Source organism: Leucoraja erinacea, chromosome 30, assembly GCF_028641065.1.
Source record: "Leucoraja erinacea ecotype New England chromosome 30, Leri_hhj_1, whole genome shotgun sequence".
In the NCBI taxonomy this organism is placed as follows: domain Eukaryota; kingdom Metazoa; phylum Chordata; class Chondrichthyes; order Rajiformes; family Rajidae; genus Leucoraja; species Leucoraja erinaceus.
Genome location: NC_073406.1, coordinates 17,017,213 through 17,031,755, shown reverse-complemented (window position 1 = coordinate 17,031,755; position 14,543 = coordinate 17,017,213). Strand labels below are relative to the sequence as shown.

The following is a 14,543-nucleotide window of genomic DNA, read 5'->3' as shown; positions in this document are numbered from 1 at the left end:
CAAGAGAGAGGAAATTTGCATACGGTGTTTTTGGACCTGGCAAATTGGTTTGGCTCTGTACCACATAGTCTCCTTTGGAATGCTTTTGAGTTCTTTAGAGTTCCAGGATCGAAAGTAAATTTAGTGAAAACATATTTCCAGGATGTCCAAATGTGTTTTAGTACAGTAGACTTCACAACAGCATGGCAGAGACTCGAGATGGGCATTATGGCAAGGGTGCACCTCGGGTATATGTGGAGTTTGCACATCATCGGTGGGTTTCCTCCGGGTGCTCCGGTTTCCTCCCACATTCCAAAGACATGTGGGTTTGTAGGTTAATTGGCCCTCTGTGGATGAGAAAGTGGGATAACATAGAACTAGTGTGAACGGGTGATTGATGGGCTGCATGGTGGGCCAAATGCCCTGTTTCCATGATGTTTCTCTAAACCAAATTAAAAAAAAATACTAATAGCACTTCAGTCCATAATCCATGCCTCCACAGAAACAAGAAATCAAATAAATATTTAACTGTTGTGATGTTAAATCATCCTGCATTTTAATATGAAATAGCTGTCATTACAGAGAATATTTGATTTACATACTGTAGATCCAGCAACACAACAAACTAGTAAAGGTGAACACTACTTTGTGTAGAACTTGAAATAAATGAAAAGTTTCTATCAAATTCACAAGTAACAGCAAGTTTATTTTCATTAAGAAAGTCAGCCTGAAATTAAACATTAAGCTATACATTAGACAATCTTAAGACAGTTGGTTAACTTTCTCAGTCAAATGTAAATGTTCTACTTTCAGTTAAATTTAATTGAAGTCTGCTTTGAGCCCAACCAACGCACATTTTCAGAATTATGGTACTTTAGTTGGTACCGCCAAACATAATTTGGATTAAAGTTTTCCAACTATTTCAGCCTCAAGGAAAACTCTAACATCTTGAGTGTCTCCATCAGTCTCGCCTCCAAACGCCTGAATTGGCTCCATGCAAGTTGAATTGATCTATGATAAACTTGTACTATCAAGTTGTGCAATTAAACTTCACCAGTTTGATTTTGTAAATGCTTTGGCTGGATAAAACTGCGAAAAAGTTAACAAAATGATCAGGAGGAGAAAATTGCCTTATGATCGGTTGATGTTTCTAATGATCCAGTTGCGGAACCTTGCCACGGCTGTGTATACCCCAGGATAACTACCGTCTCCACAGAGCTTGCCCCACGATACTATTCCATATATTCTGCCTTTACAAACCAAAGGGCCACCGGAATCTCCCTGTCAAAGAAAAATAGTTAATAGGCAGGATCCTGAACAGGTATTAGAGCATAACAAACACCAATGGGCAGCATTTGTAATCTACACAGGGTGGCACAGCGGTAGAGTTATGCCCCTGTCCCACCTAGGAAACCTGAACGGAAACCTCTGGAGACTTTGCGCCCCACCCAAGGTTTCCGTGCGGTTCCCGGAGTTTTTTGTCAGTCTCCCTACCTGCTTCCACTACCTGGAACCTTCGGCAACCACCTGCAACTTCCGGGAACCGCACGGAAACCTTGGGTGGGGCGCAAAGTCTCCAGAGGTTTCCGTTCAGGTTTCCTAAGTGGGACAGGGGCATTACTGCCTTACAACGCCGGAGACCCGAGTTTGATCCTGACTACGGGTGCTGTCTGTACCTTCTCCCAATGGGTTTTACCGGGTTCTCTGGTTTCCTCCCACTCTACTAAGACGTACAGGTTTGTAGGTCTATTGGCTTGGAAAAATCGAAAATAGTCCCTAGTGTGTGGAGGATAGTGTGAGTGTGTGGGAAACGCAGGTCGATACGGATCTAGTGGGCCGAAGGGCCTGTTTCTGCGCTGTATCTCCTAACTAAGCTAAACTTCCGTATGCGCAAAGATTGGACTTGCTTTTGCAAATCTCCTGATCGCATCTTGCTTGTGAGTTAGCTTCTGACACAAAGTGGGGAGAACATTCTGCAGGGTGTTAGTCAAGGGGCGAATCCCATAACAAGCTGCAGAAAGTCGTCTTTGGAATGTGGGAGGAAACCGGAGAAAACCCACGCGGTCACGGGGAGAACGTGCAAACTCCATACATACAGCGCCTGTGGTCAGGATCGAACCCGGGTCTCTGGCGCTGTAAGGTAGCAAATCGCCCATTACGCTGCTGGGGGGAACCTTTTTTCTTAACTCTTTCCTCGACGGAGATGCAACACTTTCATCATATATCCATCTGCACTGCGGCTTTAACATCGTGGGGCTGCCGGTCCCTTTGTTAGGGATCAATTGCGGGAGCTCCAACCGCAGGAGGATCGACAGCCCTGATGCGGAAGTTTTGATTGCCCCGACCGCGGGAGAAAAGGAGGAGAGAAGGTATAAGTTATTTGCCTTCCATCACAGTGGGGAATGTGAGGTTGCGAAAAAACAAGATGGATGTGCTGCCTGCGCTGGTGAGGACCCGGAGGGAGTGCGGTGAGTGCAGTGATCTCGGTGTTTTGCGGGGACATGGCTTCATGAGACCATCCCGGAGTCTAGTGTGAGTGTGGACGGCTTTCTGACTGTTTGGGTGGACTGGAACTGTAGAGAGAGTGACAGTGGTCGGTACAACCCTGGTCACATCACGGTGAAGGAGCGTTTGTGTGGCCCGGACATTGAACTAATGGCTTGTGCTGTGTGCCCTGGGAAGTTTATCTACTGTATTGACTCTATGAAGTAAAGATTTTAATACCTGGCAGGAATCTTTGCCGCCTGCTCGGAACCCAGCACAGATCATGTTCTTGGTGATGTTGCCATTGTAGGAGCCAAGCTGGTTACACCGTGCATTGGGCACGATGGGCACTCGCACTGCCCTCAACTTCCTTGGCACCACATTCCCGTTAGGATTGATGTAACCCCATCCTGACACTCGGCATAACGTGTCTGCTTTCAGCGGCGAGCTTCGAAGGGGTAGGGGCACGATACCCACAAAATAGTTCAGTCTGGCAGGTCGTGAGAGCTGTTTGAGATGCAGCACAGAGCACAGTCAGTGGTAGACATCACACTTAGCTGGTGTTAGTAATAGGTAGGTGTGTGTGTGTGTGTGTGTGTGTGTGTGTGTGTGTGTGTGTGCGCACATGTGGGTGAGCATGTGTGTGGCCAAGCTTATGCACATCGGTCACAATGTGTGTGTGCATGCGTGCATGTGTGTTTGTATGTGTGCATCTGCGTGTGTCAAGTCAAGTTCATTCGTCACATACACATACAAGATGTGCAGTGAAATGAAAAGTGGCAATGCTCGCGGACTTTGTGCAAAAAGACAAACAAACAAACAAACAACCAAACAAATTACAAACAGAATGGAACAGAATCACATATTCTTTTACATATTAAATATTGTGGGCGGAAGGAAAAAGGGAAAAAAAACAGCAATTTAAAAAAAAAGCAGTAGTGGTACAGTAAAAGTTAGTCCCTGGAGGAGTTTACAGTCCTAATGGCCGCTGGGAAGAAACTCCTTTTCTCCCTTGTTTCCAAGTCAAGTCAAGTCAAGTCAAGTTTATTTGTCACATACACATACGAGATGTGCAGTGAAATGAAAGTGGCAATGCTCGCGGACTTTTGTGCAAAAGACAAACAACAAAACAACCAAACAAATTATAAACACAATCATAACACACATATTCTTTTACATAATAAATAATAGAAGGAAAAACGTTCTGTAGAGTTAGTCCCTGGTGAGAAAGGCGTTTACAGTCCGAATTGCCTCTGGGAAGAAACTCCTTCTCAACCTCTCCGTTCTCACAGCATGGCAACGGAGGCGTTTGCCTGACCGTAGCAGCTGGAACAGTCCGTTGCAGGGGTGGAAGGGTTTTATTGGCTCTGGAGTTGCACCTCCTGATGTATAGTTCCTGCAGGGGGGTGAGTGAAGTTCCCATAGTGCGTTTGGCCGAACGCACTACTCTCTGCAGAGCCTTCTTGTCCTGAGCAGAGCAATTCCCAAACCAGATGGTAATATTTCCAGACAAGATGCTTTCCACAGCCGCTGAGTAGAAGCACTGGAGGATCCTCGGAGACACTCTGAATTTCCTCAATTGCCTGAGGTGGTAAAGGCGCTGCATTGCCTTACTCGCGAGTGCTGCAGCGTGTGATGTCCATGTCATATCCTCAGAGATGTGGACTCCCAGATATTTAAAGCAACTCACCCTATCCACAGTATCCCCTTTTATCCTCAATGTGTGTGTGCTTTAACGGCCAGTGACAAAAACAATTTATAAGGAAACTTTAGGCAACTAAATCTTTCAAGCTTTGACCCTGGGTTTTCTACAGTCATTAGCAGAGGGTGGAGTCTCGCAATGTGATACTTAAGTAGCTCAAATAAACTGTGTAGTCAAATAAACAATTCATCTGGTCTTCACAGACCGATTCTGGAACTCCCCTTAAAACGTTGTTTCAACTCAGTGAGCAGTTTAGTCACCAGACACAGTCAAGAGTCAAGGGTAGGGTTGCCAACTGTCCCGTGTTAGCCGGGACATCCCGTATATTTGGCCAAATTGGTTTGTCCCATGCGGGACAGCCCTTGTCCCGTATTTGACTGCTACTACTCGGGTCCAGAGGACTGTCGGGTCAGAGCACCGTGTCCGGCCCCGCCTCACCCGTCCCGACAGAGTGCAGCCCATGGAGTGCAGCAGCAGTGCCTCGCCCGTGGTCCCGGTCAGTTGGCAGCCCAGCCACCTGTCCGACCTTCGGACCTTCGCTTACCGCCGACACCACCACCCCTCCTTCTCATTGGTTCATGAGTTGGATGGGGTGCCGGACTTTGCGTGCAGCAGAACACAAAGCCCAGCCGGTGGGCCAGCTGAGGCGTTTTGACTCGGGCCGCGTGATGTCAGGCGCAAAGTCCAGCGCCCGGGCCAAAACTCCTCAGCTGGCCCACCGGCTGGGCTTTGTGAGCAGTCCAGCACCCGGGCCAACTCATCATTCAAGCAGCCATGGCCAAGTTGGTCAACGAATTGCCGTCGGGAATTTGTCCCTTATTTTGACCTTTTGTCCCTTATTTGGGAGTGAGAAAGTTGGCGACTCATTCAAGGGTCAAGACCCAATCCTGAGACGAGTGACAATCTTTTAGTGAAACCAATCAGTGTTCAAACCAGAACTATCAATATCACACAACTTTCTCTAATACTTTCTTTGAATAAGAATAAAGCAAAAATGTATTTAATGTATTTACATGTTTTACCGATTGAACCGAGTTGGCTGTGATCTTCAGGTTGTGCTAGAATCCACAACTTTTATCTTGTCTATTTTTACAGTTTTTAATCTTTATATTTGCTTTTAAGATCGATACACACTGTGTGTACTCGCAGAAATCTGTGTTGTATGACTGCTTATCAGTACATTGTCCTGTCTGTATGTTGAGCCACGTCAAAGAAGATTTTCTGTTACGACAGACAATAAAGTTTTCTGAATCTGAATCTGAATCTGAATTGTGGTGTTGGAGTTGAGACTCAAGAGTGTTTAATTGTTATGTGTATCACCAACAGAATAATGAGATTCTTACTTGCAGTAGCATAACAGGCATGTAAACACAGTCCATAGATAATGGAATAGACAAATCTCAATAATAACCGCAATAGTAGTGCAAAAAGAAAGTGCAAAGTTCTTACTACAAGAAAAGTCAGTCAATGGATCGTAGTTGAGACTAGTGATAAGCAGTGTTCCAGAGCAGGGTGGTTGTTGTGAAGAAACTGTGCCTGAACCTGGTGCTCATGGTTTTCAGAACCATATACCTTCTTCCCGATGGTAGGGGTGAAATAAGAGCATGGCCAGGGTGGTGTGGGTCTTTCATGCCTTTTTGAGGCAGCGCCTCCTATAGATTCCTTTAGTGGTGGGGAGATCAGTACCTGTGATGGACCAAGCTGTGTCTGCCACTCACTGTAATCTCCTTCGCTCATGGGTGTTCGAGTTGTCAAAACAGGCCATGATACAACCAGTCAATATGCTCTCTACCATACACCTGTAGAATAGACAATAGGTGCAGGAGTAGGCCATTTGGCCCTTTGAGCCAGCACCGCCATTCAATGTGATCATGGCTGATCATCCCCAATCAGCACCTCGTACCTGCCTTCTCCACATATCCCCTGACTCCCCTGGCTATCTTTAAGAGCCCTATCTTGCTCTCTCTTGAAAGTATCCAGAGACTCGGCCTCCACCGCCCTCTGAGGCAGAGAATTCTACAGACTCACAACTCTCTGTGTGAAGAAGTGTTTCCTCGTTTCCATTCTAAATGGCTTACCCCTTATTCTTAAACTGTGGCCCCTGGTTCTGGATTCTCCCCCAACATGGGGAACATGTTTCCCCCCTCTAGCGTGTCCAAACCCTTAATAATTTTATATGTTTCAATAAGAAGTTAGAGTTTTTGTCATCATACTGAATTTCCTCCATCATCTGCGGAAGTTGAGGTGTTAATGAGCTTTCTTTACGATTGCAACATTGTGCTGGGCTCAGGACAGACCTTCAGAGATATGCACACACAGGAACTTGAAGTTTTTGATTCTCTCCACCACTAAATCATCAATGAAGACAGGTTTGTGGATCATCAGCTTTCCTCTTCTAAAGACAACCATCAACTCCTTGGTCTTGCTGACGCTGAGAACTAGATTATTCTTCTGGCAACATTCAATCAGATTATCAACCTCCCTCCTGTACTGTGATTAATCATCACCCATTACCCGTTATTTGTCCGACAATGGTGGTATGGTCAGCAAAGTTTCACCTGGGGTCTATCCTGTGGTGGTGCGATTTTGCCTTGTAGCTAAGGAGAAGTGTTGCAGATCAATATCTCATGGACAGCTTGATCAATCTTCCATATTCAATATTCCTTAGCCAATACCTTCTTCCCCGCTTGTAAGACAGTGTTGGAACTGTATTAGGCTACATAGTCACAGGCATGGAGTGAGTAGAACAAGCACAGCCCTGAGGTGCTCCCATGCTGATGGTTCTTGAGGAGTAAGTGTTGCTACCTATTTGTACAGATTGTGATCTGCCGATGAGGAAGTCAGGGATCCAGTTGCATTGGGATGAGCAGAAACGCAGATCCTCGAGTTTGATTCAACAGGGATTGTTGTAGAATTAATTGTCCACCTCTGAACATAGCGAGAGTCAAGGTGAGACAACGTCAGGTACATCTCATGGTGAGTTTTTGTGAACAACAGTTGGACTCACTTCAAAACCATCTTCACTCTGGCTATCTTCTAACTATTCTCTCTGTGTGCTCTCATCTCTCAATATTGTTACAACTTCCAAAAGTCTGCCAAGATATTTAATTTTTTGTGCATAATCTTTATGCTCTTTGATGCCTATATGTAAAAGCAGCATGTTACCCGAGAAACATACAAACACAGTCGTGACACATTCATGATCAATGTGCTTTTCGAGTTCACTTTCGATACTTCCTGCCACCCTCTCCCTCTCAGACCTGGTCTGATGATATATTCAGCTGCTATAATCAGTGGCCTTATAGTTTGCCCAGTGTGGAGGATTACACTTTCATGGCTAATATTCCAGTCTAAGAATGCATCATGTTAGAGAAGGTTCACCATACTGATTCCTGGGATGTCAGGACTGTCTTATGAAGAAAGACTGGATAGACTTGGTTTATACTCTCTAGAATTTAGGAGATTAAGAGGGGATCTTATAGAAACTTACAAAATTCTTAAGGGGTTGGACAGGCTAGATGCAGGAAGATTGTTCCCGATGTTGGGGAAGTCCAGGACAAGGGGTCATAGCTTAAGGATAAGGGGGAAATCCTTTAAAACCGAGATGAGAAGAACTTTTTTCACACAGAGAGTGGTGAATCTCTGGAACTCTCTGCCACAGAGGGTAGTTGAGGCCAGTTCATTGGCTATATTTAAGAGGGAGTTAGATGTGGCCCTTGTGGCTAAGGGGATCAGGGGGTATGGAGAGAAGGCAGGTACGGGATACTGAGTTGGATGATCAGCCATGATCATATTGAATGGCGGTGCGGCTCGAAGGGCCGAATGGCCTACTCCTGCACCTAATTTCTATGTTTCTATGTTATCACACGGGATGGTTTGGAGAATCCTAGATGCCAGTTCCATGCCGGGGGAGAGGTGAGGACCTCCCAATTTGTGCAGATGCTTTTCACCTGCATTCCTATATCTTTCATTGGAAGCAGGGGTGTGGATCTGTAGGTGGATGTTGCCCATTAGCCCTCTTCCCCAGGAACAATCAGCATCTGTATGCCTGGAAAGGGAGAATTAGCGAAGCACTGGACAATGGTAGAGGTAGCATCCGAGCCAAACGACATCCAATGGGGTGTTAGCTGTAAGGAGAGCTCGGATAAACTTGGATTGTTAACTGTAAGCTTAAGCAAAACACTGAAGGAACTCAACAGGTCGATCAGCATCTGCAGAGGTAATGGAAAGATGCAGTTGGGACTCTTCACAGATTTGAGAGGCATGAAGTATTGGAGAAAATACTCATTGGACAAAGTCAGCATGGATTTATGAAAGGTAAATCATGTCTGACGAATCTTATAGAATTTTCCGAGGATGTAACTAGTAGAGTGGATAAGGGAGAACCAGTGGATGTGTTATATCTGGACTTTCAGAAGGCTTTCGACAAGGTCCCACATAAGAGATTGGTATGCAAACTTAAAGCACATGGTATTGGGGGTTCAGTATGGATGTGGATAGAGAACTGGCTGGCAGACAGGAAGCAAAGAGTAAGAGTAAACGGGTCCTTTTCAGAATGGCAGGCAGTGACTAGTGGGGTACCGCAAGGCTCAGTGCTGGGACCCCAGCTATTTACAATATATATTAATGATCTGGATGAGGGAATTGAATGCAACATCTCCAAGTTTGCAGATGACACTAAGCTGGGGGGCAGTGTTAGCTGTGAGGAGGATGCTAGGAGGCTGCAAGGTGACTTGGATAGGTTGGGTGAGTGGGCAAATGCATGGCAGATGCAGTACAATGTGGATAAATGTGAGGTTATCCACTTTGGTGGCAAAAACAGGAAAGTAGACTATTATCTAAATGGTGGCCGATTGGGAAAGGGGAGATGCAACGTGACCTGGGTGTCATTGTACACCAGTCATTGAAAGCAGGAATGCAGGTGCAGCAGGCAGTGAAGAAAGCAAATGGTATGTTAGCATTCATAGCAAAAGGATTTGAGTAAAAGAGCAGGGAGGTTCTACTGCAGGTGTACAGGGTCTTGGTGAGACCACACCTGGAGTATTGCGTACAGTTTTGGTCACCTAATCTGAGGAAAAACATTCTTGCCATAGAGGGAGTACAGAGAAGGTCCACCAGACTGATTCCTGGGATGGCAGGACTTTCATATGAAGAAAGACTGGATAGACTCGGCTTGTACACGCTAGAATTCAGAAGATTGAGGGGGGATCTTATAGAAACTTACAAAATTCTTAAGGGGTTGGACAGGCTAGATGCAGGAAGATTATTCCTGATGTTGGGGAAGTCCAGAACTAGGGGTCACAGTTTAAGGATAAGAGGGAAGTCTTTTAGGACCGAGATGAGAAATCATCCCTTTTTTACACAGAGAGTGGTGAATCTGTGGAATTCTCTGCCACAGAAGGTAGTTGAGGCCAGTTCATTGGCTATATTTAAGAGGGAGTTAGATGTGGCCCTTGTGGCTAAAGGGATCAGGGGGTATGGAGAGAAGGACAGGGATGGGATACTGAGTTGGGTGATCAGCCTTGATCATATCGAATGGCAGTGCAGGCCAGAAGGGCCGAATGGCCTACTCCTGCACCTATTTTCTATGTTTCTATGTGTTTCTATGTAAAATGGATCAGGTGATAATCTCCTGGTTTATGGTGAAAAACGGATAATTTAATGTATATATATTTGTGGTGTCGGGAGCTGAGGGGAGACCTAATAGAAGTATTTAAAATTATAAGAGGCATAGATCGGTTATCAGAACCTTTTTCCCACTGTGTCCATGTCAAAACCAGAGGACATGGGTGTAAGATGAGAGGGGAATAGTTTAGGCACCTTTATCTGTAGACACGTTTATTTTGATACACAGAGAGTAGTGGGTGCCTGGAAAATGTTTTCAGGGGGTAGTGGTGGAGGTAGATACAAAGAGGCATTTAAGAAGCTTTTAGATAGGCACATGGATTTGCAGCAAATGGAGGGATCGTGCGGCAGAGAATAGTTTAGAGATACAGCGCAGAAACGGGCCTTTTGGCCCACTGAGTCCACGCGGACCAGCGATCCCCGCACAATTACATTATTCTACACACACTCGGGACAATTTTACAATTATAATAAGCCAATTAACCTACAAGCCTGTATGTCTTTGGAGTGTGGGAGGAAACCGGAGAACCTGGAGAAAACCCACGTTGGTCACGGGGAGAATGTGCAAACTCTCTGCAGACAAGCACCCGTGGTCAGGGTCGATCCGTGGTCAGGTCTCTGGCGCTGTAAGGCAGCAACTCTACCGCTGCACCATCTTACCGCCCAGTGAATAGATGACGAGGGAATAAGAAGAGGATTACTCAATGAGCCAGCATAGACTGAATGGGCCGAATGACATCCTTCTTTGTCATGAGGAAATATCTGAAGTTAGTTGGCATGGTTCAAGCCAGGCACATTGCACAACGCTGTACATTGGATATATTGGGCCTCAGGCACGTGCTTACCTTTACGGACATTGGATATGTTTGCCTGACCAACAACCAATAAGTTATTGTATTTAAATAAGACAGTGGGCATCCGTGATTGAACAAAGGCAAATAGGAGACATCCTCCGAATGCAGTTCCATCTAGCCATGAGGTGTATCTTTGGTCTTGGAAGCAGCGGCTGGTGAGTGGGACTATATTTTGCGATGAGTTTTACCTTTGATTTTGGAACACACATGCCGCACGTGAAAAAATTCTGAATTATTTTGTATATCTTGTGCATTTGTCAGCGTCAGCGGACATAATACGAATCCAGATTCGGATTTGGAGATCTTTAAACAAATTATTAAATTATTAATCTCTATACTCTGGTTACAAGGACGCATGGATTTTTCTTGCCAACTATGTGTAAAAGTCGTTACTGATTTTAATTGTCAACAAAGAGTGAAATGGGTATTTGACTCGGATCTCCTAAAATGTAGGTGGTGCTAGTTTAAGGCATTGTCCTTGGCTTTGTGAACTTTACCTGATTGCCACAGACATTATTAACTCATGTTTTAAAACTCATTAATTTTGCACTCTTGGATCCAAGGTTGTACAGAGAGTCGGTGGAAATATTTGCTGAAAGGGCTGTTTCAGTGAGGGAAAACATAATGCACCACAAGGATTAATTACACTCTAAATAGGTCAGCAGAACCGGTTGCTTGTTCCTTCATCTTTTGAGGGCATTGGGAAGGTTTTACCAGCTACCGCACTCCAAAGTTATACTTGCTTACAAAATCCCTGCTTGGTTAAAGATGCATTCAAATCCACTTATCCAGTCATATGTAGGCTCAGAGCAGTCTTACAATAGAACTCTCCGTGGATGAGTGAACTGGGAATATGAGTGAATATTAAAGGAAAATTGTTTATTTTGCATCAGGATATTGCTTGATGGATACATTACATAACTTTGAGTGGTTTTTTTCGTCGTTGAGAAGACGTGAGAGTCGTTGACAGATTAACACTTGCTAAGGTTCAATGTTTACACGAACGACAATTTACCTTAATCAACATGATGTCAGAATCTTTGCTCTCTGGGTTGTAATGAGGATAGGGAATCATCTTAGTTGGGTAAAACATTTGTTCGGTCCCTTCATATCTGCTTAATGAGTGGTCCCCTGCAATTATCTGTATAGATTCAGCGCCTCTGTAATGAAGCAGGAACACAAAGTTATGCATTAACGCCGTCCCTTCATTACTGGAATGGGAAGATGTTTGACAGGGAATTCTACCAACCCAGCTTTGCAGTGTGCAGCTGTGAGAACCCATCTTCGGTGGATCAAAGACCCTCCACAATAGTGAACTCCTCCTGGTCTCTTCAGAGACACTTGGTATCTGATGGAATGAGGCAACACTGAGTACCCACCAACAATGCGCGACTGCCCTAGAGTTGAAACAAACCTCCAAATTATACTGTGCAGGAAGGAACAGACACCGAAGAAGGGTCTCGACCCGAAACGTTTCCCTTTTCTCCAGAGATGCTGCCTGACCCACTGAGTTACTCCAGCTTTTTGTGTCTCTCTCCAAATCATATCGTTTAATCGTGTTCTTACATCATTTACAGATGCATTTACATCAGCTGATTACAATGCACCACAAACTCTGTGCAGCAATGGGAAGGAGTGTTAAATTATTTGCTATTCCAAAATTACAGCAATTATTTGTATCTAATCAGAAGTTTTAGCTCTGGGGAAAATTAAGCAGCAACTGATCTTCCAGTATATATGATATACAATTTCTTGACACAGCTTTAATTATAGACAACAATGTTAACACGGAAATGTGAAAGTAGTTGATGTATTTTACTCCCAATTAGAAATGGACCACGGTATTACAATCTGGACTCGTACAGTTTTATCAAATCATGAAATGTATGATGTTAATGATCAGACACTCACCGTAAGTTGATGGTGACTTTGAGAGGCAGAGCAACAGGATGTAGAGGTTGGAGACATTCATTTTGTGTTCAGGAGAGGCACGATTGAAACTACCTGTAGCTGCTTAATACTGAACTCACTGTCTGGGAACGGCATGTCAAGTGTTCTTTTATCCAGTTACTGAGTTTTCACAGTAGCTCCACTCGTAACATTATATATTGTAATTAACTTTAAATGGGAATCAGTGAAATCGCAATTAGGCACTACCAACGTGGATCAAATGTAGCTGCTTGGCCCTGTTTGAGGTGAAAGTGATAATGTTTCATTTCCCCATCTACATCCTCCACCACTGCTTCGATTTGGCAGCAACCCATTTAATTCTGCGTGCCAAATGTTCAAAGCTTTGCAAAGTAGAAGAGTTTGCAATCGAGGGGTGTGTCGCTCTTGCAGGCTGAGTGCACACATTTAGCCACAGTCGTTTTTTTTCTGAGAGATGAAACTCAGTGAAGAAAAGCTTTGTCTTCGAATCACCTGTCTCCTGTTACGGAATAAATTAATTAATTTCAAGAGATTTCTAACGGAAGTTATTTCAAAAGGTACGGATGGCAGAACTTCTACCGAAGCCTGAAACACAACAACTGCAATAAGGTCCATTCATTTAGAGACAGGTTGTACTTTCTTCCTCCCGTCCGCATGCAGTGGGGATTGGCGCCGAGGTGGGTGCATCTCCTTGACCTTCTAAACAAGCTGGGTCAAAACAAAGCAGGAAGGAACAGTATACATGGGACAGACTAACTCCAAGGCAATTGAGGCAGTTGCCCTGGTAACTTGCTTCTTTCCCGGAACTGCAGGCCTCGGTCAACCTGAATCCAGAAGTCACAACAAAGCAGAACAATTTTAGTAGAATGTTAACATGAGGCAAGAATGAACAATGTGCTGGAAGAACTCAATAGGTCAGGCAGCATCTGTGGAAGGAAATATCCAGACAATATTACTTAAACCCATCTTGAAGAGTTCTGACCCGAAACGTGGTCTGTCTATTACCTTCCACAGATGCTGCCTGACCTGTTGAGTTCTTCCAGCTCTTTGTGTTTTGCTCAAGATTCTAGCATCCGCAGTATCTCGTATCTCCAATGTAGACTTTGACTAATAAGGGCATATAACTGACATTGTGGATTGATTACATTTGTACTGATCGCTTTGCTATTCTTTTTAGTGGTGTGTCATCGTACCAGTATAAACAGACACACGCACACTCCATCACCATACATAAATGTCATTGATTACCAGTTTTACCCACACACATTTCCTCAACCTTCTCCCTCAGTTTCCCTCTTCCCTTAAACTCTCTCCAATTCTGTTCACTCCCTTTCCACTCATCTCCTTCCTCACAGACCCATTTTTTTCCCTCTCAATTCTCCTGCTCCCTACACTGCCCACCGTACCCTCTCTAGCTGCCAGCTGCACTACTCACTGCACTTTCCGCCTCCCTTTTCACACAGTCGGTGCAGCCGCCCAAAGCACAGCAAAGTTTTGGCTGAGTCGACCTTCTCCAAACAAACCCAACCACAGATGTTGCACAAAGCTGGATATTTTTTGTCTAGAGCGTCGGAGGCTGATGGGAGACCTGATAGAAAATTGTAAATTATAAGAGACATAGATAGGATAGACAGAATCTTTCTTCCAGATAGAATTGACAAAGACCAGAGGGTTAGCTTTCAGGTGAGAGGGACAAAGTTTAAAGGAAATGTGCAAGCAAGTTTTTCAAACAGTTTTTTTTGCTAACATTTATTTCGAGACGACTTGTATACAAAAATAGGGATGGAATGCTGAGGCTCTATAGGGCGCTGGTCAGGCGGCATTTGGAGTATTGTGAGCAATATTGGGCTCCATATCTGAGGAAGGATGTGCTGGCTCTGGAGAGAGTCCAGTGGAGGTTTACAAGAATTATTCCAGGAATGAGTGGATGACAATGTGGAAAGGAACGGTTCAGAGGACAAATGCAGGCA

At 44.6% G+C, this 14,543-nt stretch overlaps 1 protein-coding gene across 2 annotated transcripts; it reads right to left on the bottom strand.

The window, feature by feature from the left end:
- Window positions 1-531: 531 nt before the first annotated feature.
- LOC129711706 (trypsin-like) lies at window positions 532-13,146 on the bottom strand. 2 transcript variants are annotated; one of them, XM_055659573.1, is made up of 5 exons: window positions 12,556-13,146; window positions 11,894-12,041; window positions 11,660-11,804; window positions 2,704-2,970; window positions 532-1,260 (listed from the first exon to the last, which is right to left on the bottom strand). In XM_055659573.1, the coding sequence occupies exons 1-5, from the start codon at window positions 12,614-12,616 to the stop codon at window positions 1,111-1,113; spliced, it is 771 nt and encodes a 256-aa protein (XP_055515548.1). In that variant the 5' UTR covers window positions 12,617-13,146; the 3' UTR covers window positions 532-1,110. The 2 variants fall into 2 exon arrangements, with proteins under 2 accessions (XP_055515548.1, XP_055515547.1); XM_055659572.1 differs by having other exon boundaries at window positions 11,894-13,146.
- Between the last annotated feature and the right edge of the window lie 1,397 nt (window positions 13,147-14,543).

What these genes read in the sequence shown, in the direction of transcription:
- LOC129711706 (XM_055659572.1), bottom strand. Translation starts at nt 12,189, where the DNA reads ATGATTTGGAGAGAGACACAAAAAGCTGGAGTAACTCAGTGGGTCAGG. An exon ending in GCTGCACACTGCAAAGCTGG is followed by an intron (nt 11,805 to 11,893) that starts GTTGGTAGAATT and finishes GCTTCATTACAG; the next exon opens with AGGCGCTGAATCTATACAGA. An exon ending in GCGGCAAAGATTCCTGCCAG is followed by an intron (nt 1,261 to 2,703) that starts GTATTAAAATCT and finishes TTTCTTTGACAG; the next exon opens with GGAGATTCCGGTGGCCCTTT.